Source organism: Cyprinus carpio, chromosome A10 (assembly GCF_018340385.1).
Source record: "Cyprinus carpio isolate SPL01 chromosome A10, ASM1834038v1, whole genome shotgun sequence".
Taxonomy (NCBI): Eukaryota; Metazoa; Chordata; class Actinopteri; order Cypriniformes; family Cyprinidae; genus Cyprinus; species Cyprinus carpio.
The window spans coordinates 3300905-3312762 of record NC_056581.1 but is presented as its reverse complement, the minus strand read 5'-3'; the positions used below and the strand labels follow the sequence as shown (position 1 = coordinate 3312762).

At 34.8% G+C, this 11858-nt stretch overlaps 3 protein-coding genes across 3 annotated transcripts; 1 reads left to right on the top strand and 2 right to left on the bottom strand.

The window, feature by feature from the left end:
* Positions 1 to 583: 583 nt before the first annotated feature.
* On the bottom strand, positions 584 to 2305 carry LOC122146392 (placenta-specific gene 8 protein-like). The gene is made up of 4 exons (XM_042764749.1): positions 2227 to 2305; positions 1968 to 2055; positions 1737 to 1861; positions 584 to 718 (listed from the first exon to the last, which is right to left on the bottom strand). Exons 2-4 carry the CDS (start codon positions 2050 to 2052, stop codon positions 656 to 658), a joined length of 273 nt encoding a protein of 90 aa, XP_042620683.1. The 5' UTR covers positions 2053 to 2055; positions 2227 to 2305; the 3' UTR covers positions 584 to 655.
* A 3213-nt stretch (positions 2306 to 5518) lies between these two features.
* LOC109073880 (protein SREK1IP1-like) lies at positions 5519 to 8825 on the bottom strand. Its single transcript, XM_019089948.2, has 5 exons — positions 8665 to 8825; positions 8261 to 8308; positions 6342 to 6497; positions 6077 to 6152; positions 5519 to 5902 (listed from the first exon to the last, which is right to left on the bottom strand). Exons 1-5 carry the CDS (start codon positions 8675 to 8677, stop codon positions 5719 to 5721), a joined length of 477 nt encoding a protein of 158 aa, XP_018945493.1. The 5' UTR covers positions 8678 to 8825; the 3' UTR covers positions 5519 to 5718.
* Positions 8826 to 9389: 564 nt separating this feature from the next.
* On the top strand, positions 9390 to 11325 carry LOC122146390 (spliceosome-associated protein CWC27 homolog). Its single transcript, XM_042764748.1, has 3 exons — positions 9390 to 9510; positions 10713 to 10809; positions 10937 to 11325. Exons 1-3 carry the CDS (start codon positions 9499 to 9501, stop codon positions 11077 to 11079), a joined length of 252 nt encoding a protein of 83 aa, XP_042620682.1. The 5' UTR covers positions 9390 to 9498; the 3' UTR covers positions 11080 to 11325.
* The last annotated feature ends 533 nt before the right edge of the window (positions 11326 to 11858 follow it).

The window sequence follows — 11858 nt, the reverse complement described above, 5'->3', positions numbered from 1 at the left end:
TTACATTGGAAGGCTTTATGAAACATCTTTTTGTAACTTTATTATAGTAAGGCATTTTAGTGGACTACAAAAAATTTATTAGTGGATGTAACTGGAATAAGAATATACGTACAGTAACTCTAACTTGTATTAAAAGAACATGATGCAAATTATACAAATTAATAATAAAAACAATACAAAATGAAACTAATATTGTCCTACAAGAACGGGACCAGGTTTCGGCACACATATTGTTCACAACACAACCAACATGGCATAATCTGATAATATAATCAGTGTGATTTCTTTCTCTATTGGACCTCTATTATAAATGGAATCGGAATTGTGACATTGAGCAACGCCCATTTTGAGTAACACGATGGCTGTGGTACAAAAACTATTATCAATCCAGTGCTCATAACAGCCTTTACTTTCATGAAGTCATAAAGTTGATTAGTTTAAAGTATTTGCGAATAGTATTTATTTTTATTGAGTTCCCAAAAGGCAATAATGAAGTTGTCTATATGGTAGTGTACTGTATATTAGGCTGCTAGATAGCATTTTCCCTTTGCCTTTAAAAAACACACAGAATAATTATGTTCAGGGCTTTTGTTCCTTGTAAAATATATTTTCCTCAGAATTCCTCCAGTACGCTTCCTGATGTCAATGTCTCTCTTCAACTGGCAGGCTGCGCAAGGCATGCAGAAGTAACCAGCCCAAAGTCATTACACAGGGATCCCTGCAGATGATAAGACAAAATATAAATATATATTAAAGGGCTACTCACCCCAAAATGGAACATTTTTGTCATTAATCACTTACCCCCATGTCATTCCCAAACCCGTTAAAAGCTCAGTTCGTCTTCGAACCCAATTTAAGATATTTCGATGAAAACCGGGAGGCCTGTGACTGTCCCATAGACTGCCAAGTAAATAACAATGTCAAGGTCCACAAAAGATATGAAAGTCGTCGTCAGAATACTCCATCTGCCATCAGACGTGCAATCTGGGTTATATGAAGCCATGGGAACACTTTTTGTAAGCGAAGAAGACAAAAATAATGACTTTATTCAAGAATTCCTTTGTCCGCAGTCTCCTCTGTGTCTCTCCCATTTCACCGTATGCTGCGTATGCTCTTCTGTGTCATCCGCGCCACAAGGATGCGCTTTTTCTAAGTGTATTTAGCTTTGATTTGAAAGTTTTAGAAAACAGCACACCCTTGTGGCGCGGGTTGATACAGAAGAGCATACGCAGCATAGGGTGATATGGAGAGACACAGAGGAGACTGTTGACAAAGGAATTGTTGAATAAAGTTGTTATTTTTGTTTTCATCGCTTACCAAAAGTGTTCCCATCGCTTCATATAACCCAGATTGCACGTCTGATGGCAGATGGAGTATTCTGACGACGACTTTTATACCTTTTAAGTACCTTGACAGTGTAACTTACTTGGCAGTCTATGGGACAGTCACAGGCCTCCCGGTTTTCATCCAAAATATCTTAAATTGTGTTCCGAAGATGAATGGAGCTTTTACGGGTTTGGAATGACATGGGGGTAAGAGATTAATGACAAAATATTCATTTTGGGGTGGAGTATCCCTTTAATTTGTGATATATATATATATATATATATATATATAATATATATGTATATAATATATATATATATAGAGAGAGAGAGAGAGAGAGAGAGAGAGAGAGAGATAGATAGATAGATAGATAGATAGATAGATAGATAGATAGATAGATAGATACTAACTGGTATGTTGTATTTAGTTCTGTAAACACTTCGGATCGGCATGCCTAAACCGCAGCAGCAGCACTCATTCATGTCACTGGCAATGGAACAGCCCAAACAAGTGAGGCAGAAACAGCCATAACAACCTAATAGAAATATATGACTGATGTTAAAGTCACGTTATGACTACTTAAACTTTATAAACACAATGTAGTAACAATGTATTTGTTTAGTGCCATTGGAATCACTTACATACGCTTGTGTCTTCACAGCAGCTCAATAAGCCCGTGTGAAAGTCACTGGGTGCAAATGCAGCAGGCTGAGATGTGACCTCCATGATCTAGAAGTAAAGAAATGTGAGGCATCGGGAATATTTATGCTGAAACACTTTTTTTTTTTTTTCAAAATTGCTAAAATTTTTCAAACAAATTTTAGTTAATGTGAAATTTAAGTAGAGGATTGATTTATACAAGAAGTTGCTCAAAAATTAAGTATATTTAAATGTACATACCTTTGCCTTCTTTTTCGATGAGTCAAAAAATTCTTCTACCCACCAAAGCTGGCACAGAATGTCTTCATATACAGTTGGGAAGTCACATATTCAGCCACACCCTTTAAATCAAGAATAAATGTCATAAAATTTTATACTGACAGCTGTATTGTGGAAATATATATTGCACTTCCTTTAGGTCCAAAGTTCTAAATAGTTAAAAGACACATATTTGGTTTTCTGTCACACCTTTCAGTGATGAAATGTGCTGCCACGTCAGTCATCCTTGTGAACCATCGCTTTTACAAAGACAGTGACACAACATATCATTATAGCCAAAACATACAGTAAAATATTATTACAATGTAAAATAACTGTTTCTATTTTAATATATTTTAAAATGTAATTTGTTCCTGTTATGAATTTTCAACATCATTACTCCAGTTTTCAGTGCCACACACACAGTCACGTTTGATCAATTTAATGTGTCCTTGTTGAATGAAAGTATTAATTTCTTTCCCCACTTCTTCTTCTTCTTCAAAAAATAAACTTGTTGACCCTAAAGTGTTGTACTGACTTCTTTATTGAAGAGTTCTAGGACAGTTCTAAGACCAATCCAACTATCTTCAAGGTAAATTTTACATTACACCTAAAGCAAAATTTTGTTGAAAAACAAATGAGGGATTTTAAGAAAGAGTTTTAATGATGTAGGACAATCAATGATAATCAAATAAAAAACAAATGGAAAATAGAGAAATATTTTCCTGATTGTAAGCATAGAAATATTGCATTAAAAGCTTATAGCAAAAATTAAAAGTAGGGTTTTGGAAAATCAGCTTACATTCAAATAATTTCTTGGCATAACTTTTAATTATCATTGAATATAATATCAGCAATAAGGAAAAAAAAATATTGATTACATAATATTGGAAATATCCTGTATACACGTCACAGTCAGACATGTCCCTGTGATGCCTGATTACTGGATTCAACTTGACAACAAACGTTTATAGCTTTACTGACTTACGGACAAATTATGTCACAACAAACCAATTACAACACAGCTTTAGTATTTTTCTGTCTAATGTTAATATGTATATATATATGAATTTTTCTAAATATTTAATACAAAAATTAATTTTATAACCTGCTTGCTGACTGATACAGAATGATCAGTCTTGAAGATCAGTTAAGTAGTATTTAATTGAGAAAAAAACAACAAATGGAAACAACATCCAGGTAACAACGTTAAGATAAGACACTGAACAGAACAAAATACAGAGCTTAAATACACAGTGCAAACAAAATGATCTAATGGCAGGTGAATGGGGTCAGTCAATCAAACTCATTGGGAAAGCAGGCCAAACAGGCAAAGAGCAACAGAACACAATGAAAACTAAGACCAAACAGAACATAACCTTGACATTACTCCTCCCTCCCAAGAGGGCGGATACTCTGGAATCATGACAGGTAACGGCAGGTGACCAGGGAGGGTGGTGCTGAAGTAGATATAAAGAAAATCAATATATCTGCAACTTTACAAAGAATTCACTTTGCAGTCATTTTAACTGAAATAAATGAACACATTGTTACAAATAGTAGAATTAATCTACTGTAGCATTGCAAGGAAGTTCTACATATATCCATAATTATGCTTCTCTTTAACTGCATACATAGGCACAAATATGTTTCACAACACAACCAACAGGCCACACATAATCAGCAATGTGTTGGTTACACCACTGAACCTACATTATTGGATAACATGAATGTGGAAGGATGAGTATTTTGCCTATTTTGGGTGAAATAAACCCTCCAAACTTAGTAAATGGAAACAGTGTGTTTTTTTTTTTTTTTTTTGCCTAATTAAACTTCTGATACCAAAGACATTTTCATACCTTTCTTTAATATTACATTTCTGAGAGCAATACATAAGGACTTGTTATAGTAGTGTAGATAGATCATGCTTCTTTTTCACTTCTCATGGTTTCAGTGTTCCATTACTCTTCCTTATGTTGATGTCTCTCTTCATTTGGCAGGCTGCACAACCTAAGCAGCAGTATGCAACCATCCAGACATTACACATAGATCACTGCAGATGCAAATTACACAAAACTGTAAATAAATAGGCCCTATCTATGTATTTACTGATAAATAGTTTTTCCTCCAAAGCATTTTTCTAACCTATAACCACCCATAGAATTGAAAAGATTTTGTTAGTTAACTCGACTTTTAAATGTAGTGTTTACTTATACAGAAAGCTTACCAAAAAGTAGGTAATATTTCATTGCAGCTTGATTTTACCTGATTTTCCTGATCTTTCTCAGTTGGGTCAGGATATTCCACTACTGAAACGTGCACAATGTGCCAAGATTATATAGGGTTTGAAACGTCACATGTTAAGACCCACCCTCGGAAATAAATAGGAAAATGTAATTACAATTTTTTTTTATAGTCAAAATAAACTTTGCTCTTCTTATAGGTTCAAAGTCCAGTTACACTAGCTATAGCTAATGATTATTAATAGCCACAAATAACTTTTTCCAAGGATTGCTAATTGCTTTCACACCTTGATGTTCTTTGCTGCCACACCTCTCATGTCTGCCAAACTATTTGACAAAAAAAAAAAACAAAAAAAAAAAAAAAAAAGTTGAAACTTATAAACTTGTAATTTTGAAACTAATAATTAGCTATTGTAGAATACGGAAAAAAAAAATCTATTCCTAATGAGACTGGGCAGAAAAGGCAATGAAACATTGTTACTGCCATCTGTTAAAAAAAACAAACACAAACAACAACAACAAACAAAAAACAGTGGGCTTATGCTGTATGTGACAGTGTATAGAAAAGAGCTGTCATCAGTGTGCGTGGGTCATTTCTTTCCTCTCTCTGATAAAGTCTACGTGACTGGACTCCACCCTCAGAGTCAGGACAATAAAACATTTAAACGTAAAAGAAAATATGAATTTGAGCAATCTGGATGACTTTAACATCTCTACCCTTCAACTGTTCGGCATACATCACTTTTAGATACGAGCAGAAAGACTTAACCACATACTGTAAGATAACCAGAGGAAATTATGAGATTGCATTTTATTATTCTCTGGTTTTCATGCCATTCTGCAGTCTAATGTATTTGTATAATGACTGCTAAATGGTAAATAAAGCTGCCAGGTCACCGCTCACCGAGTTAAAAGGTAAAAATAATTGCCTATGACACCCCCCCCCCCCTTTTTTTCCCTCAGAAGTTCTAGTAAAACATTAAAAAAAAAACACAAACTTTGTAAAAGTATTCACCTGAAAGCATTTTAGGTTGTTTTCATTTCATTTATATACAAAATACAGTTTCATTAGAAACATCACAAAATAACCATCACTCCAACTCTCAGAGATAACTATAAAAGAAAAGACTTGTTTCTAAAGTATAAAGGTGTCTTATGTACAAATGGCTCTGGCAGAAGGTATTTTCCAGTGTCCTTCTCTTTGCTGTGATGCTGTGGTCCTGTCAAAGCTTCAGTCTGTGTCTGATGATCCAGTAGAGCTGTCAGATGAAGAGGATTCGGTCTCGTTCTTTTTATGTTTTTTCTTGTGTTTCTTCTCTTTCTCCCTTTTTTCCTTTTTCCCTTTCTTCTTGTGACTCTTGTGCTTTTTCTTCTTCTTGCTTACTTCCTCCTCATCATCACTTGATGAATAAGACCTGAGAGTATAAAAACAATAAGAATATTATCAAACAGGGCAGTAAAGACATCTATAATCTACAAAAATCTCATATCAATATGCACATGGCAAGATTTTTGTTATCTATTAAAATAGTGTTTTAGTTCAAATAAATCTATGTAGGTGGAAAAAGTGTTATTTATCAAATGTTTACCTCTTTTTGGCCTTACGATGGGATCTGTCCTTGCTTTTCTTTTTACATTTTTCTTTTCGGGAATCTTCATGAGAGCCTGTGAACGAAGCATGTATTTAAAAACAAAAAATGTTCCCAATCACAAAAAGCATTCAGTGACAAATGATCATTATTAACAATATCCTCAGTATTCAGTGAAATGTTTAGTATATATGCATGCACAAACAGCAGGAAGACCTGAGACAGAAGAGGAAACATAAAACATTGTGTGAAACAGTGAAGTGACCTTTTGAATGGCTGCTGTCGAAGATCTTCTCTTTACTGACAGCTTCCTGCTCCTCTTCTTCACTCTCCTCACTGCTGGTGCTGCTCACATCCAAAACAATGTCCTTCCTCGGATCCACACGGACAAAATTACGACATTCAAAAGTCAAATGACCAGCTGAAGAAAACAATGGATGATGACAAAGAAAAGAACCATTATCACATGGATGAACTGAAATAATAGATAGATATACAGAAAAAAGACAGACAGACGAACATCAGATAGACAAATATATGTACAGACAGATAGATGGATGATAGACACAGAAAAAAAACCCCACAAGATAGATATATAGAGACAGACAGACAAAATAACATACTGACTAGATAGACAGATAGATAGATAGATAGATAGATAGATAGATAGATAGAGTGACATTTGGTTATGTTGCAGCCTTATGTTAAACTATTTTTAATAAAAAATTCCACATCAATCTACACTCATTAGTAAACATTAAATAAGCACATTATCTCATATTTCTAGCTATGTGAATTTATATTAACTTATGATCTCTTAAGCATTATGTAATGTTCGTTTATGATTTATTAAAGGGGTCATATGATGCTGCTAAAAAGAACATTATTTTGTGTATTTGGTGTAATTAAATGTGTTTAAGGTTAAAAAACACATTATTTTCCACATACTGTACATTATTGTTTCTCCTCTATGCTCCGCCTTCTGAAACGCGTCGATTTTTACAAAGCTCATCGCTCTGAAAAGCGAGGTGTGCTGTGATTGGCCAGCTATTCAGTGCGTTGTGATTAGCCGAATGCCTCAAGCGTGTGACGGAAATGTTACACCCCTTAACCGAGCGGCAACCTCCCGCTCTCTTTCGTGAAGCCAACAAGAAAGTGACTAAAACAGCAATTCATCGACTGGCCGCTAGAGGCTGGCTGCAAAAGGGAGTCAGTCCCATAGACTCCCCATGTTAAAATGCCCAACTTTACAGCAAAAAAAAAAAAAACATGTTTACAGCCTGGTTCAAAAAATGATTTTGGTCTATAAAGCTATTTATGCCCTTCATGATAACTGTGAGGGGGTGAATTTTTTTTTTATTATAACTAATCAGTTTAAATTATATTAAGCTTTAAAGTTCTGCATAATTAAGGGCGTGGCCACTTGAGTGACAGGTGGATTGCCGCTGCTGACACTGCAGTCGCGCTAGGTGGGCGTGGCTTCAGCAACCAGCTCCCGCCTTTTTGCCCATTTTCGTTTATCCGGGAGAGTCGCGCTGCCAAGATGGTGAAGACCCGCTCTGCACACTTTGAGCTTCAAAAACACTCTTCAGGAGTCTATGGGTGACGTCACGGACACTACGTCCATGTTTTTATACAGTCTATGCTCTTAACATATTGTGATGCCCTGTCCGGCTGGAGCGACGAGACAAAAACATAAAACCCATTATAAACGTGATATAAACATGATTTCTAGTCGCGTCTTCTTTTGGAAGGCAAAAACAAAGAAGTTTCTCTTTCACAGTGAAACACACAGTGTCTATACGACATGGCGGCGGCGACAACAACAATACTACAACGAGAATAAAAGGTACGCCTTCTTTCTTTGCGTGAACATCAGGGCGGCGTTATGCAAATCTTCCCACACACTGACGTAGATATGTGGGGGTGTGTTAGAACGAGCCGTTTCAGGAGGGTGAGGACGAGTCTCAACTTTTACAAAGAATATCTCTTTGGATTGGAGACTTTAGTCTTTGCAACTTAACAGATCATCTTTATTCACCAAGAGCTTGTAACACTCCAAAGAGTAAGGAAAATTGAAATCGCATCATATGACCCCTTTAACAAAAGTTATTATAAAGTCAGTATTACCAGGTAGACAGACAAACAGAGAGATACACAGACAGAGAGAATCGTCACACTCACGATATCCACATCGTTTGCAGCCTGCTCTGATGTTGTCCTTGTTTGGGCCTGTTAGCAAAACAATTTCACATTAGGACGTGAATTCATCTCCACTTATTACAAAAACCAACTATCTGGAGGAAAACGTGTTTTCGTAGAACATTTAACGTTAATCTAAATCTACAAAGATTTCAGAACTGATCTCACCATAAAACATCGAGCAGCTTGCATTAAACCAAACATTGTATATCTATACACAGAATATCTTACCACCACCTAAGAGTAAAATAAGAAGTCTGAAATATAAGGATCTGTGTCTGATGTGAAGATACTAATTGAAGTGAGGGACACTTTCTAGAACATTCCAGAAGCGGCATATCAACAACAACCAGCAAAACTAATGGACAGTCTCTGCAAACGCGTACCTGGGGCAGCCATGATATACTCGAGCGCTTACTGATCTCAATTATAAAACAGCAAAACAACTCGTCTGTTTCTTTTACTGTCTATGGTTTCTACTCCGCCGCTTTTCAAAACGTGTATCCGTTTGGTAAAAAACTCCGGCTGGAAACGTCGAGTACGCTGTGGTTCCCCCTTACAGACCTTTACATTTTCCCCCAGCAGAGAGATGACAACTAAAGAGCAAGATGTTGTAATGAAGACAGAGTTGTACGTGCACTTTATACCTGATATATAAATGAAAACCTTCCCTGATTTATTTTATTTTATTTCTTTTTTATAAACGTATTAATCAAACCCTGTAATCATAAGCGGCTGTGATTGGTCCATCTTCACCAACGCGGAGAAAAAGTAACATATACCACCTGACAACACAATCAACGGAGAGGCTTAAGTACACTTGTATATCGAGCTTTTATATATTCAAAATTGCACATTGAAAATAGGTCAGTGATTACTATCCGTCATTTGAATGCTACATCTTCTGATAATAGTCTATGACATGATAAATAAATATGTACCATTGCATCCTCCGTTCCAGTAGGGGGCGATAAGACCGAACAAGCGCTGCAGGAGCGAGTCAGTGAAACTCTCTGGCGGCAGGACTTGAGTTCGCTTGGTAAAACATCACATTAGAAAAATACTTAATATTTGTTGGACGTGCTAGTGATGTTCTTGTAATATCTGCGTTATTCTGTACAGCTCTGAGAGAAAAATATACCCAAATAATACGCGTTAAAGATGAGCAACATATACATTCAAGAGCCACCCACGAATGGAAACATGTCAAACTCATATTCATGGAAAATAATGTAATGTAAGCCCGATATATTCATCATCTTTTTTTTTTTTTTTTTTGTCTTTTTGTATCTTAAGTAAGAGTTATCATGCAACACTTGGTATTTTTTTTTTTAAACAATGTAGTAATATTATTACATGTATTTACTTTTTGTGTTATTAGCCTTTTAAAGCCTGTCATATGAAATAATATATATATATAATATACTATATATATATATATATATATATAATATATATAATATATATATATATATATATATATTATATATATATTTTTTTTTTTTTTTTTTTTTTTTTTTTTTTTTTTTTTTTTTTGGAAAACAGTTGGAACAGTTTGGTGTGTTTTGTAGAGTGTCGTATTTGAGGTATCAGGCTTTTATGGATAATATTATATTTTGAGATTATGGATCTCATATTCGAGGAGGGGAAAAACACCTCAGTTTATTTATTTAGAGGGTAAATCTGAGCAAAATATGCAATTTGGTTCTATTGCTGATATTTATATGGCCAAAGAAATGAAATTCTGTAATGTTAGTCAGTGAGATCTTTATATGAGTGTAATGGACAACAGACACTAAATTATATGAGTCGGTTGTCTCTCTAAATCTTCTAATAATATGTTATGTCTTAGTAATTTGATATTTAAATGCTTAGTTTTATGATCAAAGCTCTGTAGTTGTTATTGTTGTGGTGGTGAGAAAAATATTGTGATGTGAAATACAATGATGACTGAGCAAATGAACACTCACATTTAAACATAAACCAAAAAAAAAAAGATGTATGGGTAATCAAACCTAAGTTGCTTCAGTCTTGTAAGTGTTTATCTTGAGATATTACTAAGAATACTAACTTATTGTTATGTTTAACTTATTAAAAAGTAAAGATTAAAAAAAAAAAAAAAGCATAAATCAGGACCTTATTGTGGACATTAATTAAACTAAAAGGCCTTTTTACTTGCTAAAAAAGTATTAAACTACATTGGGAACAAGTTTTTATTTTATTTTATTTTATTTTTTTTATTTAGAGGCCATATACATTTTCTTATCAAATATAATACAATAGCCTTTTTTGGGGGGGGTAATTTGAGCTGTTTTTGCTATGTATTTTTCTTTGTTTCCTGTATTTTTCTAATGTCACTGAAAAAAAAAAAAACCTTGTTAAAGCACCAAGACCGTTGTATCTGTGGTAAGTGACACATGATGTGTTCTCACAGGTCTTGCTGAAGACCTCCGCGGGTGATATTGATATAGAGCTCTGGTCTAAGGAAGCTCCCGAGGCGTGTAGAAACTTCACTCAGCTCTGTATGGAGGGTAGGTGGCGTCATACTGTGAGATATGCAGAAGTTAATGCAAACAAGACGAGGCACTTGTCATGATGTCATGTTGTTAAATGAAATACCTTGATTACTCATCGTAAACATTTGTCTCTGTTTTGCAGGTTACTATGATGGCACAGTCTTTCATCGCGTGGTGCCAGAATTCATCGTTCAAGGAGGAGATCCCACAGGCACTGGGACGGGCGGGGAGTCCATCTACGGTTTTAAAGTTGGTCCTGACTTTTGTGAAGAATTGGTTATTTAGAAGATTAAGACAAGGTAGTATAAGAATGTGCTGGAAAGCATTGTAAAGGTTACTGTTTTTAACTGTTTGGGTTTCTCAATGCAGGATGAATTTCACATGAGGTTTGGTTGCTATGGCAAACGCAGGACCTCATGATGATGGGAGCCAGTTCTTCTTCACTCTTGGACGGGCCGATGAACTCAACAACAAACACACCATTTTTGGAAAGGTGATGTTTCACAAAATGTTTAAGGTTTTATGACCTGTTTAAGGGGGTCATTTTTGGAAAGGAAAAAATGGTTAGGGGACTTTTTAAAATGGTTTAGGACGGATGCATTAAATTGATCAGGAGTCAAGAGATTTATAATGTTACAAAAGATTTCTATTTTAAATGAATGCTCTTCTTTTCAATTTTCTGTTCATCGAAGAATCCTGAAAAAGAAAAAAGAAATGCATCACAGTTTCCAGAAAAATATTAAGCAGCACAACTGTCTGCGATGCTGCTAATAATAATAATAATAATAATAAAGGTGAATGATTTATCATGTTAAATTGGAGTCTGGAGTAATGATGCTGAAAATTCAGCATTGCATCACAGGAATAAATTACATTTTACAATATATTACAATAGAAAACCGTTATTTTTTTTTTAGATTGTAATTATATTTCACAAAATTTATTATTCTGTATTGTTTGTTCAAATACTTGCAGCTTTGGTGAACACACAAGACTTTTTTTTGACTAAATTTTGGGTGAACTGTTCCTATAAGTCTTGCTCATTTTTACTTTATTGATTTATG

What these genes read in the sequence shown, in the direction of transcription:
- LOC122146392 (XM_042764749.1), bottom strand. Translation starts at nt 2,052, where the DNA reads ATGGAGGTCACATCTCAGCCTGCTGCATTTGCACCCAGTGACTTTCAC. An exon ending in CTGTGAAGACACAAGCGTAT is followed by an intron (nt 1,862 to 1,967) that starts GTAAGTGATTCC and finishes TATTTCTATTAG; the next exon opens with GTTGTTATGGCTGTTTCTGC. An exon ending in GAACTAAATACAACATACCA is followed by an intron (nt 719 to 1,736) that starts GTTAGTATCTAT and finishes TATCATCTGCAG; the next exon opens with GGATCCCTGTGTAATGACTT.
- LOC109073880 (XM_019089948.2), bottom strand. An exon ending in CTGCAAACGATGTGGATATC is followed by an intron (nt 6,498 to 8,260) that starts GTGAGTGTGACG and finishes TGTTTTCTTCAG; the next exon opens with CTGGTCATTTGACTTTTGAA. An exon ending in CATCGTAAGGCCAAAAAGAG is followed by an intron (nt 5,903 to 6,076) that starts GTAAACATTTGA and finishes TTATACTCTCAG; the next exon opens with GTCTTATTCATCAAGTGATG.
- LOC122146390 (XM_042764748.1), top strand. An exon ending in CACTCAGCTCTGTATGGAGG is followed by an intron (nt 10,810 to 10,936) that starts GTAGGTGGCGTC and finishes TCTGTTTTGCAG; the next exon opens with GTTACTATGATGGCACAGTC.